We start from the raw sequence: 15,795 nt of genomic DNA, 5'->3' as shown, positions 1-15,795 counted from the left end.
TCAAATGAAAACCCAGCATCCATACATACACCCCTCCTATTTTCACATAAATTATATATACCAATATCTATACTAACTATAGAATTTAGTATCACAATAGCCCTTGATATTATGTCTGTCCAAAAAATCATCCAACCCACTCTTATAGCCATTAACTGAATCAGCCATTACAGCATCGCCCGGCAGTGCATTCCACAACCTCACTGTCCTGACCACCTTCGTTGCTTGGAATGAAAGTTACTCTTCTAGTCTAAAGGGGTGGCCTCTGGTACGGTGATCCTCTTTTTGGGTAAAAAGGTCCCCTGCTATTTGTCTATAATGTCCTCTAATGTACTTGTAAAGTGTAATCATATCCCCTCGCAAGCACCTTTTTTCCAGAGAAAACAACCCCAACCCTCATAATTTAAGTCTTCCATCCCTAACCAGTTTAGTTGCACTTTCTCAAGCTCATTTATATCCCTCTTAAGGACTGGAGCCCAAAACTGCACCGCATACTCCAGATGAGGCCTTACCAGGGACCTATAAAGAGGCATAATTATGTTTTCATCCCTTGAGTTAATGCCCTTTTTTATGCAAGACGGAACTTTATTTGCTTTAGTAGCCACAGAATGACACTGCTCAGAATTAGACAACTTGTTATCGACAAAAACCCCTAGATCCTTCTCATTTAAGGAAACTCCCAACACACTGCCATTTAGTATATAACTTGCATTTATATTAATTTCCCAAAGTGCATAACCTTGCATTTATCAACATTGAACCTCATTTTCCAGTTTGCTGCCCAGTTTCCCAACTTAGACAAATCACTCTGCAAAGTAGCAGCATCCTGCATGGAACCTATAGTTCTGCACAATTTAGTATCTGCAAAAATAGGAACAGAACTTTCAATGCCCACCTCCAGGTCATTAATAAACAAGTTGAAAAGCAAGGGACCTAGTACAGAGCCCTGCGGTACTCCACTAACAACACTGGTCCAATTGGAAAATGTTCCATTTACCACCACTCTTTGTAGTCTATCTTTTAGCCAGTTCTCTATCCAGGTACAAATACTATGTTCCAGGCCAACATTCCTTAATTTAACCAGTAACCTTTTGTGTGGCACTGTATCAAAAGCTTTAGCAAAGTCTAAGTAAATCACATCCACTGCCATCCCAGAATCGAGGTCCCTGCTTACCTTCTCATAAAAAGAAATTAAGTTAGTCTGGCAAGATCTATTATGTTTAAAACCATGATGGCACAAACTCATAGTATTATGAGTATCTTATCCTTTACTAACCCATCGAAAAAGCTTTCCTACAACTGATGTCTGACTAACTGGCCTATTATTATTATTATTATTAACATTTATTTATATACATGTTTTTGAGGCCGAGAATAGGATCCCTTTTTGAATAACGGCACCACATTAGCAATTCGTCAGTCTCTCTGCACTATTCCAGACCTCAATGAATCCTGAAAAATTAAGAAAAGAGGTTTGGAAATCACAGAGCTAAGCTCACTAAGTACCCTGAGATAAGCAAAATGATATTAAGCATTTACAATATTGGTGAAAGGCTCATACACTGGAAATTGCAGATTATTGTGTTATTTTACTATTATTAGATTGTCTTTACCATTTACATATACTGTAACACTCAGAAAACCTGTGACAGGTAGATAGAGAGTCATGAACGGACAAAAAATGAATCCGTTGTGTTTCTGTTCTTGTAACCATTAAAAAAACATAAACACACAGCTGTGAAAACACCCTTAAATCCTATTCTTCATCTTTGGCTTACACCATTGGGGTCAGCCAGTTAAAACAAGGTACATGCTATGCGATTGGAGTATATATCAAGAGTATGATAAATCCACATTCAGTTCTTTGGGTGAGAGTGTCAAAAGTGGGTATACCCAGAACTTCTTGGAGAAAGCACCTATTGTGCTACATGTACTCACAACAGTTTTGGTGTGTTCTGCCCCAGATGGCTCATATTCCCTAGTACTGTCCTATGCACAGAACCCAGACCAACCTCACGCAATTTGTACATGTGCCAATAGCTTAGGATAGGGGTAACTCCCATTCATCACTACCTTGGATTTAGCAGCTGTTAACGTTGGGCAGGGGGGATTTTTTTTAATTGAGAATTTGGGCACCTGAGGGCCACCCTTAAAGCTGTTGCCTCAGACATATTCCCTTGGGTGCCTGTAAAGTAAATACAGCCCTGGCTGGGATTTTGAATATTTCTAAGTGGTGTCTTCTGTACTAGTTTTGAGTGTAATGCTTTACCCCTCCTGTATACAAAAACTAGTTTGTTCTGAATGTGGCTTCAAAGTGATATGACTACTAACTGTATGTTATACACCAGACATCCTGATGCAGACACTTTAGATCCCAATGTGTTTCACTTTCCAGCCCTGCTTTTCCAACCAAATCAGTAGTTTATCCTTTTTCCAAATATTTCTCTAATAATTAGTTCAGTATGTATTCTTTGTACAGTTTCTGGTTTGAGGAATGCATGGTTTAGTCTAGGTAATTATATTAAGGCGTTCTAAATTGCCCAAACATATGAACATATGACTATTAAACTGTCTTCAACCCGTTTCCCGGATGTCTTGTTTCACAGATCCGGATGCCTTTGTCCTGAGTATCAGAGATGAAGATGAAAATGAGTTTGTAATGAATCAGCTGCAGACCTACAAAGATCTGGTTTCATGGGTGTGGTTGGGAATGTATTATGACATAAATGGTGAGGGAACATCTTCCAGTAAATATTTATATATTGAATAGATTTATGATATGGTGTGTGTATATCTATATACAAATTCAGTTTTACTGTTTATTGTGTTTATTTACTTTTTGAAGCTTTTATTATAATTCATATATGTGTACCAAATGGTGTGCCTATTTAAACGTCAACTTGACCCCAAAAGTTAAAGGGGATCTAAACAATATTGCTAATACATAATTTACTTAAATTCTGTCCAACTGGGCCCCTGTGTGCCCCCCACATAAAAGTCTGCCTGCTGTGACTGTTTACCTTGTGTAAATTTAAAAGGTATCAGTACTGAGATTAACTGGTCCTTGCATTGTTCACAAATCAAATTCAGGCTTTAAACTCCTGCATTGTTTACACCTGTAACACCTCTATTGTTCACATTCCTTAAAGGAACAGAAACCAAAAAAAGTAGTTTAAAGTAATGAAAATATCATGTGCTGTTGACCTGCACTGGTAAAACTGATCTGTTTGCTTAAGAAACTGCTGTGTAGCAATGGCAGAAATTGAAAAAAGGCTATGTGACACAGGCTAAATAGTGGATAACAGATAACACCATTATGTGCTACAGAGCTTATCTGCTATCTGTGTAAATCTGGCTCCATGTTCTTTGTTCCTGCAACTGAAGTTAGAAGCTTTAAGTACAGTTTTTCTGTGACAGAATAACTAAACACTATTTTGTTGTCCCTTCTGTTGTACAGCATCATATCATCACACAATTATTACTGTATGTAAGATAAAGCAAGATAACTGGCACAGTGTATGTAATCAGCATTCTTATTGGTGAAATCTCTTGCATCTTTCATAAGGTTTTCAAGATTCAAGAAACTTTACTTGTTAGTATACTTGTTACAGCGTATTGAAATGGTGTAAAAGATAAAAACAATGTATAATTAATAAGAAGAAAGAATAAACAACTCGATAAATACATAAATATAAAGCCTGCCACTAATATTTAAATATAAAAAGGGAATTACAATGTTTTTCATACTCCAAGGGGCAGATTTATATTATTTTCTAATTTTTTTGTGTGTCAAAACTCACAAATTCGAATTTATTAGCACCAACTCGAATATAAATTTGAAGGTGAGATTTATCACACCTCGACCATGGAAACGGTTCAAAATTAAATATTCGCCACCTAAAACCTGCCGAGTTAATTCACAAGTCAATGGCGGAAGTCCGTTAAATCATTTGAATATTGCCTTCCTGACATTTGAGGTTATTTTCGGCTAAACACTCGATTCCAATTCGATTCGAATATATGGGCCGGAACCATTGGAATATTCAAATCGAATGGAAAATTAGATGTTTGAATCTTTTCATAAATAACCTCCCATTCGAGTTGTGAGTACATTCAAATTTGAGAAAAAAAAAATCACATAAATTCGAAATTCAACCTAAGATATATTATTGATAAATAACCCCCAAATGTATGACCTCTATTTTCCACTAGAAGTTTCCTTCCAGGGAACTACAAATCCATTTCTCAGTACCACCCTCACTTCTTTCAATTGTGATCTATACTCCATATATCCAAAGTGACGTGCCTTGTGTTAATTATTCTTTTATTGTTCAACTATTTTAGTGAGCTCAGGGTCATTGTCGGACCTTTTTAATGAAAGGTTTAGATTTCCATTAAAATTCTTAGTTGTTCATATATTCAAACAGATGTCCTTCAGGGAAACTGCTTATACTCCTTTTAATGCCATTAAGTAGCCATAGCTGAACATGGGTAGTCTTTGTTTTGGTTGCCTTTAACATTTATTTTTGGTTTCCTAGATAAACGCCTTCACTGGTTTGATCAGACCTTTGTCAAATATTCTAACTGGAGATTTGGGAGGCCAGATGTTTCCAATAAGACATTCTATGCAATGAGCTTGGAGCAGGGCTTGTGGCATGCTGTCACTTTGTCCAGTAATGATGAAGTCATGGAATTTAAACATAGCACTATTGTGGCTTGTAAAATTGAAATGGGTAGGTTTTGCATTGCCTGAGTAACCCTTCTGAAACAATGCACCTTATTCTTATTTAATTTTTGTATTCATCAAAACACATTTGGTTCCTTCAGGCTCCAAAGAGCAATACAGTCAGTCACTGACAAAAGACATACTGTATGAAGGCCTCACATACCATATTATACAAAAGAAACTCACGTGGGATGAGGCGTCTGTGGAATGCAATAAAGATGGAAGTCAGTTGGCCAGTGTACATAGTGAGGACCAGCAAACATTTTTGGAAAGAATCATCAAGCACGATGGCTTCTCCCTCTGGATTGGATTATCAAGCTATGGAGTAAGTGTTTTGAGTAGACAATAGAGTTTGTGCTTAACATACAGTACTTTCTGCCTATTATTTTAATCATGAAAAACTATATATGATATATGCTTTTCAAGGACTCAACAAGAAGAGGCTTTGGTTTCCCTGTTTGTCCTGTTTAGCTAAAAAAAATAACTAAAACCATAGTTTTTTGCCTTCAAATTAGTTATAATTGCTATATTATATTTACCAGGCAAATCATACGGACTTCAAATGGGCTGATAATTCTACATATGATTATGAGCATGTGCAATTTGCTCAAATAAATTATGCCAAAAATTGCATTTTGTTGGACACCAAAGGATTCTGGCATTCCAAGAACTGCACAGATCAACAGGAAGGTGCCATTTGCTACAAAATTTCAGTTGGTAAGTCTGTAACTCACCAAAGCTACATATGCACACTGCTGCACAATAATACTACTCGGCCAATAAAAACATTAACTTACTTGCAAACTGAGATTTGCACCTTACTTGGGTAATATTACTGACTTTTACCTGCTATTTTGCGTCTATAGTTATGTCTTCTGATGAAGGGACCCTAAATATCTAATTACACCTCTTGTCAGGAACTACCACCGGTGTGTGGTTGGTGGGTTGGAGCCTATGTGCTGTGTAACCAAGGCTTGATGAAAAGGAAGAGGCCTATGATAGTGTGCAAATAGATTTAATGTAATAACAGAAGATAAAAATAAGGCCAAGCCAATACTGACCAGTGATTAGGAACAAAAGGCAAAATAACACAAAGTCTTTCAGCAGACGAGGATCAGGTAAGGGGCAACCAAGAGCAGACCCACGAAGTAGGCGGTGGTCGAGACAGGCAGCAATCAATCGTAAGTCCGTGAAACAGGCAGAAGTCACAGCCGGGAATTCAACAAGAACAAGGATTTGGGCAGAGAGGGAGCCTAGGCTGGAGCAGGAACAAAACAAGCATGGGGGTAGGATCACAAAGGGAGGCGGAAAGGAACTTGTATATATAGGACCATAATTACCAAATTATAGACATCTGGCCTTAATGAGCATGGACAGCCTCGAAGTGTGAACTCTGAATGCCGCCAGTGGAGAGTGCACTGTCCGATTATAACACAGACCAGGGATTGAATCCCCAAGAGTCTTTACACCTCTGCTACATGTAACATGAATCCTGGTCCACTACCAACTCCTTCTGTATCCCCACCAGGCCCCATCCTCTCTCTGTAAATCAGACACCACAGGGGTAATTTACTCACCACAAGTGCAGTTGCAGTTGCACAAAGTTCTCTGCAGTTAAAAAACACCATTCATTAAAGGTATTTGTCTCCAAAGCCACTTAATCAAAAGTTGCACTCGGTGCCTCTGCCTTTGTCCTACCTTGTGTTGCAAATTTTGCACAAGCGAGTTGCAACAACCTTTAAAGGTAGCAGTTTTCCCACAGGAGCATTTGTCAATGGAAGTAGGGAGTGTGCATCTAAAGAATTAGGAGCACACATCTTTTTGAAAACATTGGTGTCCAATCATGGCTGTAAGATAATATCCCTTTTTTGCCTTCCCTTTCAGGTCATCTACCCTCTACCCCTCCAGTTTAGGCCACATCCCTATAATGCCTCAACATCTCTCTTTAGTGGTCAAGTCATATCCCTTCTTTGCCTGTCCACTCTCACTAACCTCCAGTACATTAAGCTATTAAGTTGGTCGTCCAGGCAGGACCATATATTTCTAACTTCATCTAAAGGTCTATTTGATAAAATATTTTAATGTTTGGGTTCTGTGTGGCCCTTTAGTGAATTCCTTTACTGTGATTATCATTCTACAGAAAATAATGTTACTGTAAATGAGAGATACAGCTATATTTACTATACCTACCATGTGTGGGAGGAGGAAACTGTATAGTAGTTAATGTAATTACAAGTTCACTGACAAGCCTCTGTAAAATGAACCTGCTAAAACAGGTAGAAGCTGTCATTTTCAGTGCAGATTCACGAAGCCGCTCATTAGAGTTGATACTCTACTATCCACCTGTTTAAAATTTGCAGAGAGAAACGTTAGATATGCTTTATGTGCCCTTGGCCTTACCTGAAAGCCTGACAGAACTTGGAGAAGGCAGGGGACAGTTTATACAGAACTGATTACTGCCCCATTACAGGCGATGAAGTACATATAAAAGGAAAGCAATTAACAGTGCTTTATAATAAAATATAATATGTAATAAAATATCATGTGATCTGTATAAAAAGCACTCCATTTAATAGGTACATGAAATAAATGTTTAATGTCATTATTTTCTCCATCTTGCAGCATCATTAAAAGTAAGAGTGGCCATTGGATTAACAGTTTTTATTATGATCCTCTTCTTCCTCTTGGGACTGATTTTATTTCACTACAAAGAGAAAATATCTCGCTTCTCCCCTACAGTCTACTATCAGCGGCACATGGAGGATGACATGGAACCATGCTTGTAGATTCTGGTTTTACATTGTACTGCATATGTGTGTGTGTATATATATATATATATCCTATATAGTGCTTAAATTTGGTCTTTGTATATGTGCATGGTGTTGATATTGCTCAAATAAATTATAATTACCTGTAAAAACAAACTCTACTGTGTTTGATAACCCAAAAACATCAATAAAGGAGATAGTAAGCCCTTGAATTCTTGTCAATGTATTTCACAGTTCCTCAGCTGGAACAAAAATCACACCATCAATTGAACAAGGCCCTAGGCGAAAAGGCAAAAAATAATTATAATGTAGCCCAGGCAATACAAAAACCCAACAACAAATGTAAATGTGCAAACTTGAAAAGGAGAACTTGCCCTTTAATCTCAGAAATACAACATAATATAGAGTGGTATAGCAGTTAGGTGCCATTGCATCCCAAAATCCAAAAACTACACTGTGAATCTGCACCTCATGGTTTTGCCAATCATGCAGAAAGTGACTCTCCATGAGTAAATGATGGAAATGCCTACCTACAAACCACTAATTTAAATACATTTCTCACAGGTTTTGAGGATCACTAGAGCTTTCCTGGTGGTGATTATAAGTAAGAATATAAAGTGCACTTCTCTAATCATTTGGTGCATTGCAGAGCTTGCTGAAAGGCCTTTACAAGTGGGGTGTGGAAGTAGCCTGGCATTCCCATCCATTGCAAACAAAAAGGAGAAAGAGTGTCAATGCACAGTTTTAGTTTAAAAATATTTTTTACAAAAGTACCACACTTTGCCCAAAATATGTAAGCTCACATCAAGGCCCTTCATTATACTGTATGTTAGTCCTACACTGTCTCTTAGCATTCAAAGTCTGCGGTGCATTTAAAATCATGCCCCCCAGCAAACAGTGAGCATTCCTTGTGTGTGCCCACAGTTGACCAGTAGTGATGTCATTGTGTGTGTGTAAGCATGTATGTGCACTAATTGTGCCATTTTTCCCTACGGAGCTGGTGGTCGGTTGGATACACTACCTGTACCTACATTGCCAATTATAAATTCAGAACATACTGTAGCATGTCCACAATCACAGCCATACAGATCCTTCAATTTTCCACCCTTGAGCTGGTGCTAAACAAGTCCTCCCTGCAACCCCCGCAGGAAGTCAAAGGCATATTGTAATAGAAAGTACACAGATAATATATATGCCCTATATGCTTTTGAACCCTGTGAATTCATCATCATCTGGACCCCCTTTTTATAATCTAGCCAGACGATGTTCCCTCTAAACTGTGCACTTGTGCACACGCTAACAAATTATGAGGCCAGCTCCAATTGTGGTGCACACAAAGAATTTTGTATGAAAACACAAAATTTTGCATTAATTCTGAGCTGTGCACACAGTTTTTAAAAATGTGCACAAAATAATTTTTTTGCGCCCATAGCTGAGAAGAAATTGGAGACAACATTGCAGCCAGGCAAGGTTAGATTTCCACTTTGCTTTGGGTGACCACGCTCCTTGGCCCAGCTTTGGTTTTTCCAGACGTAAAATATTTGACAGGAGGAAATTAAAAGTAGTGTGGTACAGTGTTTGTAGTGGAATATCCAGATGCGCGTATAGAGTAAGAAGTACTGAACTACTGGAGAGGGGAAAGTAAGTATATCTATAAAAGAAAAATCAAATCATAAAAACCTAGAAAAGATCAATTGCTTGTTGAGCAATTGGTGCTGAAGCAAGAAAATCCACTCAGAAAAGTGTCATTTGATCGATCCAAGGAAACTAGAATAGCTGTGTAGTTGAGAATTACAGTATATCCTCTTGCCAATCAGACCTTACAACTGATCTTTAATAAATATTTATCTTTACAGAATGTTTTAGATGACCAGATTAAGATGAATTACACGTACAGTATATAATAAATCACTGGTTTGCATTTTGCTGCTATGTGTGCATCCAAACTACGTGACTATATATATATTAGGGATGCACCGAATCCAGGATTCGGTTCGGGATTCGGCCAGGATTCGGCCTTTTTCAGTAGGATTCGGATTCAGCCGAATCCTTCTGCCCTGCCAATCCGAATCCGAATTTGAAATCGCATGACTTTTTGTCACAAAACAAGGAAGTAAATAGTTTTCCACTTCCCACCCCTAATTTGCATATGCAAATTAGAATTCTGGTTCGATTCGGTATTCGGCCGAACCTTTCGCAAAGGATTCGGGGGTTCGGCCAAATCCAAAATAGTGGATTCGGTGCATCCCTAATATATATATATATACAGTATATATATATATATAATTAGAAATGCCGGCACAGCACGTATACTGGTATAAGGTGCCTGGGTGCAGAGATATGTATTAGTATTTACAATGGCTCAAAAAAAGCTAGCACACACAGGACTTATGGAGAAAAAAAGGTTTTTATTTTAACAGAAAAAAACGTTTTGGTCCCGTTTTAGGTCCCTAGCCATACTCATAGCAGTATAAATGTATTAAAGACCGAATACTCACCAGAAGAGTCAGGCAATGAATATACAGATTTAATATCTGAGTCTCTGTCAGAAAAATTGAATATGAGTAAAGAAAGTGGAAATGCCTCAGTACTACAGTCTGAGCTTGTTCTACAGGAATTCAGTATAAGTATGGACAGAATATTTTATTATTCATCAAGTATATCTGGTGGGCCCCATGGTGGGGCAGTGCTAGGTTCAGTTGCATCTGCTGCCCCTTCTGTAGTTAGACAACTGGTTAAATAATATGGGATAATTATGTAACTGAAAGATAAGAACAATATTTAAAGAACTTTACAACAGAACTATTTTTTCTTTGTAGCCTCCTCGGGCTCCTCTAAATTCCTTCGTTCTTGCTGGTGTTGGCAGAGAGAGCAGGGTTTGAAGGTCCATGTGCATATCAGGAGCGACTATGCTCAGCAAAAGTTAAATTGTTATTATATTCAATATTTTAACATATACAAACTGTGACTGATGTATTTTGGCATGATTATGCATGGAGCAATATAATAAGCATATCAGAGTCTTCTCAGTCCCAGCATGCTGCCCGTATACCACTTTTTAAACACAGTGGTACTTCCTTATCAGAAGGTTCACATTGGCTTGTGCTTTGGTATTTTAAGGAAAGTTATGTAAAATGTTCTGAAGCAATTAATTGTGGCATTTAATATAAGTACCTTCAGTAGGAATTGTATAGGAATAAACTTCACATCCTTGTTAATTTTCTTTCAGTTGTCTGCAGATCTCTATTGATGACTTTCAGTTCCATAGATGGCTTGCCAGTGGATGTTTCTGACAAGTGTGTTACTTTCTCTATAGAAGATCAGACCATTTATTAGCATTTTCAAACAGTCATAAGACCTCTGTATCTCTCATTTCAGGTCTTCCAGGCAAAACATAAGAAAACAGAGAAGATGCTAGCCATCAAATTAATTTAAAAGTGTTAAAAATGTGAAATGAGGCTGTGACCACACAATTCATACAGACAAATACAAGAGGTCCTCTGCACTCGACCCATTATAAATATATTAAGGGCATTGAGACATTTTGTGCCTTGAGCTACTAAAAATACCTTACCATTTAAACAAAACAGGGATTGTTTGTCCATATATTGCAATATATTTAAGATGGCCAACTACGTCAAAGTCATCCCTGGTATGGACAGTTCCACAATCAACATTCAATTGCTTCATTATACATTTTATTTATACATTTTACATATATTAAGGACATTGAGACATTTTGTGCCTTGGATCTATTTAGAAAACAACACCATTTTTAGACTCATTGTCCAGGTTTGATGTTACAGTTTTTTTTCATTCTGGCACCATATGAAAAGACGGATCAGAAGAAATTCACTGGCACACAGATACTGCTAGCAGGGTAAACCCTTGCTGATTTATTAAATGATTTAAAATTCAATACAGTTGTGCATTTGGGAATTCAAAGGTCATGCAACTGTTAAGGAGCTCAATTTCCAATAAAATATGGCAAGTATGGTATATCAAAGAGCTTGGAAGCAATGGTTGTTGTTTAAGGAAAGGAAAAAACAGACGAGGAAGTAGCAATTGTACAGTTCATAATAGCTAAGGAGGAAGGTCTCACTAGAAATACTTTGGGCAGTTCATTTGATGCCAAATTACAGGTAGATTTGGAGTACAAAGAAAATTATTCTGGTCAGCTTTAACATTAGCATTTAAAGGGACCTTTGGAATAAGGAAATCACAAAGGACGGACATTAGAATTTAGAAAACAGAGTCTTATGCTTAATTAGAATGTCAAAAATGAGTTAGACAAAGTTAACTGTATAATTATACAAAAACAACAAGCTGAAAATTGCCAATGTAAGGTTATACATTGCATATATATATATGTAGCAGTAAAAGGAACAGACGTGGCCCATTTTTAAGGCATAAGGATAGTACGGCCTTATCCAGATACCAGTTTACATTGGTTGGTTGGGATAGTAATGAACTGAGTACTCAATCCTGTAGCCAAACGAGAGGAGCAAATAAAGAAACTTGGGAAGAAATTCCACTTGTTTCAATCAGTATATCAGGCCACAAAAATTAAGATTTAAAGGGGGAAGTATTTGAGTTGTTTCAGCTGGATGAAATAAGTTGTTTGTTATTAACTGTATGCAGGGAAGTTAAGTGATATAGATTATTGGGTGATTGCCGAAGGATTGTATGTGTAGGATAAAGTGGATATTTTCAATGACAATTTACAGAATGGCATTAAGAAGTTTTTGGGTCAAGAGGCACAGCTAGCACTTTGAGGTCAAGCAATGGTTTGGTAGTGGGCTAAAAAAAAGAGTGTGAAGCTGCACAATAGTATGGTTTAGAAGTTACCTCTTTTTTAATAGAGGAATGTGGCAGGACAGACAAAGCGCCAGAGGGTGGGGGCTATGCCCAGGCTAGTAGGCTGTCATCCTATGGAAACCTGTAGTATGGACCACCAAGGGACCACCAAGGGGTGAACTGAGAGAAGAGCAATCAGAGAGCAGGGCAAAGAGCTCTGGCTCATCCTTGGGGAATGCTCTGGACAGAGGACTAGCTAGAGGGTAGGGGCTATGGCAAGGCTAGCAGACTGTGATCGTACAGTTAGACTTGTGTGGAAAAATTACATGTGATGTCAACTGGGTTGCATTTGGTGTAGTGGACTTAACACACTAAATGTTTAATGTTACCTCTGGTCCATCTTATTTTCCACAAGCTTTGTTGTTCAGTCTGTGTTTCAGTGACAACAGGTAGTGGCATAGAACATTTTTTTAATAATAAGAACAGTAAATTGTTCTGTATTATTTTCTTATCCACTGGACTCATATTTGCCATTTGCCCTTCTGAGAGAAATGATGGTGAAGAAGTGCAGAATTTTTTATTATTTTGAAGTAAGATAATGTTTTAGACATCTTACAGGGCAGCTCTATTTAGGAATGGGTTTAGATGTCTCGCCTGGTAAACCACGTGTATTTGTATTTTTAGCCAATTAACTGGGAAGGTTTTATGGACTAATGAAGACCAAAATGATGGTGGTGTTGTAACACCTCTAGATTTTATACAACCAGTTCACCCATGGCCCAAGACATAAAAGTAGTAAACTAAGTTGTCAAGTATCCACTAGTTTGCTAAGATGGTCCCATTTTCATTTTGGTAGTTGTCATAAAACTATTGGGTAGCTGCTCCGAGTTCAGAGGTAAATCTTGTTGAAAATGATACTACCACTTATGATCTAAAAAAAACTTTGGCCTCAATATTAACATTCTGTATGCAATGGAACAGTGTTGTGTATTTTGTGTTTTCTGCTTAATGCATTTGTGTCCTTTAATTTCGTGTCCTAATGACATTGTTGCTATTAGATATTTATACAATCCACCACAGTAGCCAGCAGATAAACAAGAAAGAGTAGCATCAGGACTTTACATGTAATGGTGCTATAGGCATTACATAGTTCATGATGACCCCCAGTTGAAACCCTCGTATCTCTATGTAATATTATTTTATTGCAAAGCATGTCTAGTATTATCAACTGGGAAATCTCAGAAATTAGTCACTTGCTACTTCTCTAATTAATGTGACCTTTGGTAAAGCACTTGCAGTCTTCAACCCTCTGAAACTAGAACATGAACTTTTAGCCTTTATTGTGGGCTCCTCTTCCCCTTTCTTCATAATTCCAGACACTTAAATATATCAGAACATTTGAAACTTCTAGGTGAGTCACAACACATGCATATATATATACTAGCTTTCTAAACTGAGCTTAGTTGCAAAGCATCTGAAGTTCTGCTTATTTGACCATTTATTTTTACATAATCATAATTATGTACCCCATATTGTGAAATATAAATAAAGCAAGATTATCCATATACTGTCAGGTCCTCTGTCAAAAGAAACGCCACATTTCTTTCCTTCTATGGTGTACACATGGGCTTCTGTATCAGACTTCCTGTTTTCAGCTTAAACCTCTAGGGCTTGAGCATGCTCAGTTTGCTCCTCTTTCCCCCTCCCTCCTCCACTTCCTGCTGTAATCTGAGCTCAGAGCTATGAGCGAGTAGGGAGGGACTCAGACAGGAAGTGATGTCACATCAAGCTAATACTGCAGCTGCTATCCTAAACAAACAGAGACAGTGTCTAGAGCAGTTTACTCAGGTATGGTAAAGTATTCTATTGTGGCTATCTATTGGCAAAACATTGCCTTGGCAGCTTTCATTTAAGCTTTCAGGTATACGTAGGACATCAAATTGCCATTCTCCCCAATTATCACTTAAATTGGCCTTTTGGTTGAGTTCTGCTGCTACTGCTCCAAGGCCAAAGGTGCCTGTCCCACATACTGGAAACCACTGCATTAGGGCAAATTATAAGACAATTGATGGGCCAAATAAATCCAACCAGTGTTGCCTCTAAGCATGAAAATATTCCAAAGTAAGGAGAACATTCTGAAAGGATCTGGGAACTTGCTGTTGTAAATAATATGTAAGAAAGCAATGAAGTAATACCAACATTTTATAACATATAAATTATATTATACAACGGCTATATATATATATATATATATATATATATATATATATATATATATATATATACAGTATATATATACAGTATATATATATATATATAAATATATATAGATAGATATATATAAAATTCCAAAAGATGAGGTGCACACTGAGAACCTTTTCAGAAGTAAAAAATCTAAATTTTATTTCATTCATGTTTAAAAGCAAGTCGACCTGCAAATAAAAAAAAAATAATGAAGACCAAATGAAAAGCTTCTTAGCATTGACCATTCTTTAAAAGCTATACTAAAAGCTAAATTAAATGTAAACCACCCTTTATTTCCCCTTACTTTATGGGAGTTACTTTGCTTAAAATCCAACATTAATGTGATCTAATTTATTAAATATAAGGCAACATGCAAAGTGCACATTTATGCAATTTACACATTGCCTCACTGGTTTCACCCCAAGGCACAGCTCGTTATGCTCCTAGAATGCAGGACAGACAATTGTGTCTTGTAAATGTTCTACTTCCTTTTTTGAACAAGCACATTTAAATGTGTACACAATTCTGTTCCCATTTTTGCATTTTGCACTTGTGTTTCAGAAATGTGTTATTATATGTAATAAAGTAGTAAAAGAAATTCCAGGAAAGTCTACCCATTATAGTAGAGTCACAACACAGCATTTCATTACAAATTTCTAAAGAAGAGTAGTTGTGCTGAGGGTGCACATTCTGTGCCTACTCAGCTGCCCCTATCTGAAACCCATAGGGGCACATTTATTAAAGGGCAAAGTGAGTAACGCTGGCGATGATTCGCCAGCGTGACGTAATTTCGTTACTTCACTAACGGGCACAGGCATCACTTCGCTAGCGAACAGATAGACGCTAGCGTTGCTTTGCACTTGAATTTTCACTCTGGCGAATGGATGTAACTCCACAAAATCACTAAGATGCAGATTTTACGGAATGTTACCTCTTTCACCAGACTTGCCTCCGCCAGCTCAGACCAGGCAAAGTGCAATGGAGTGCATAGGACTTCCTCAATTTTTAGTGGAAAAATTTTCTAAGTCCCAAAATACGCTGGTGTCATTTCCTTTTTTCACAGTGATAGCCTACAAAAGTCCTTAAAAATGTTTTTTGGGTAACCGGGTTCCCCCATACATTTTCTAACATATGGAACACAAACTATACCGTGGGCTCATGTGTAGGGCATTATAACAACTATATTTTCTTTATTAAGGTTCCCTGGACTTGTGTAATGTAATGTATTTGCTGAAACATATACGTCCATTAAACGTTATA

At 37.4% G+C, this 15,795-nt stretch overlaps 1 protein-coding gene across 1 annotated transcript in view; it reads left to right on the top strand.

Annotated features, from left to right (window-relative positions):
* Positions 1–7,695, top strand: part of LOC108701843 (lymphocyte antigen 75) — a 38,283-nt gene extending 30,588 nt beyond the window's left edge. Inside the window, exons 29-33 of the mRNA XM_041576282.1 lie at positions 2,607–2,729; positions 4,539–4,733; positions 4,828–5,051; positions 5,269–5,443; positions 7,349–7,695. Coding sequence (XP_041432216.1) covers positions 2,607–2,729; positions 4,539–4,733; positions 4,828–5,051; positions 5,269–5,443; positions 7,349–7,512 — 881 coding nt within the window. The 3' untranslated portion in view covers positions 7,513–7,695. The remainder of the gene's footprint in view (positions 1–2,606; positions 2,730–4,538; positions 4,734–4,827; positions 5,052–5,268; positions 5,444–7,348) is intronic.
* The last annotated feature ends 8,100 nt before the right edge of the window (positions 7,696–15,795 follow it).

This window comes from Xenopus laevis, chromosome 9_10L (genome assembly GCF_017654675.1).
Source record: "Xenopus laevis strain J_2021 chromosome 9_10L, Xenopus_laevis_v10.1, whole genome shotgun sequence".
Classification (NCBI taxonomy): Eukaryota; Metazoa; Chordata; class Amphibia; order Anura; family Pipidae; genus Xenopus; species Xenopus laevis.
The sequence above is the reverse complement of the archived record's forward strand: the minus strand, read 5'-3'. Positions and strand labels throughout refer to the sequence as shown.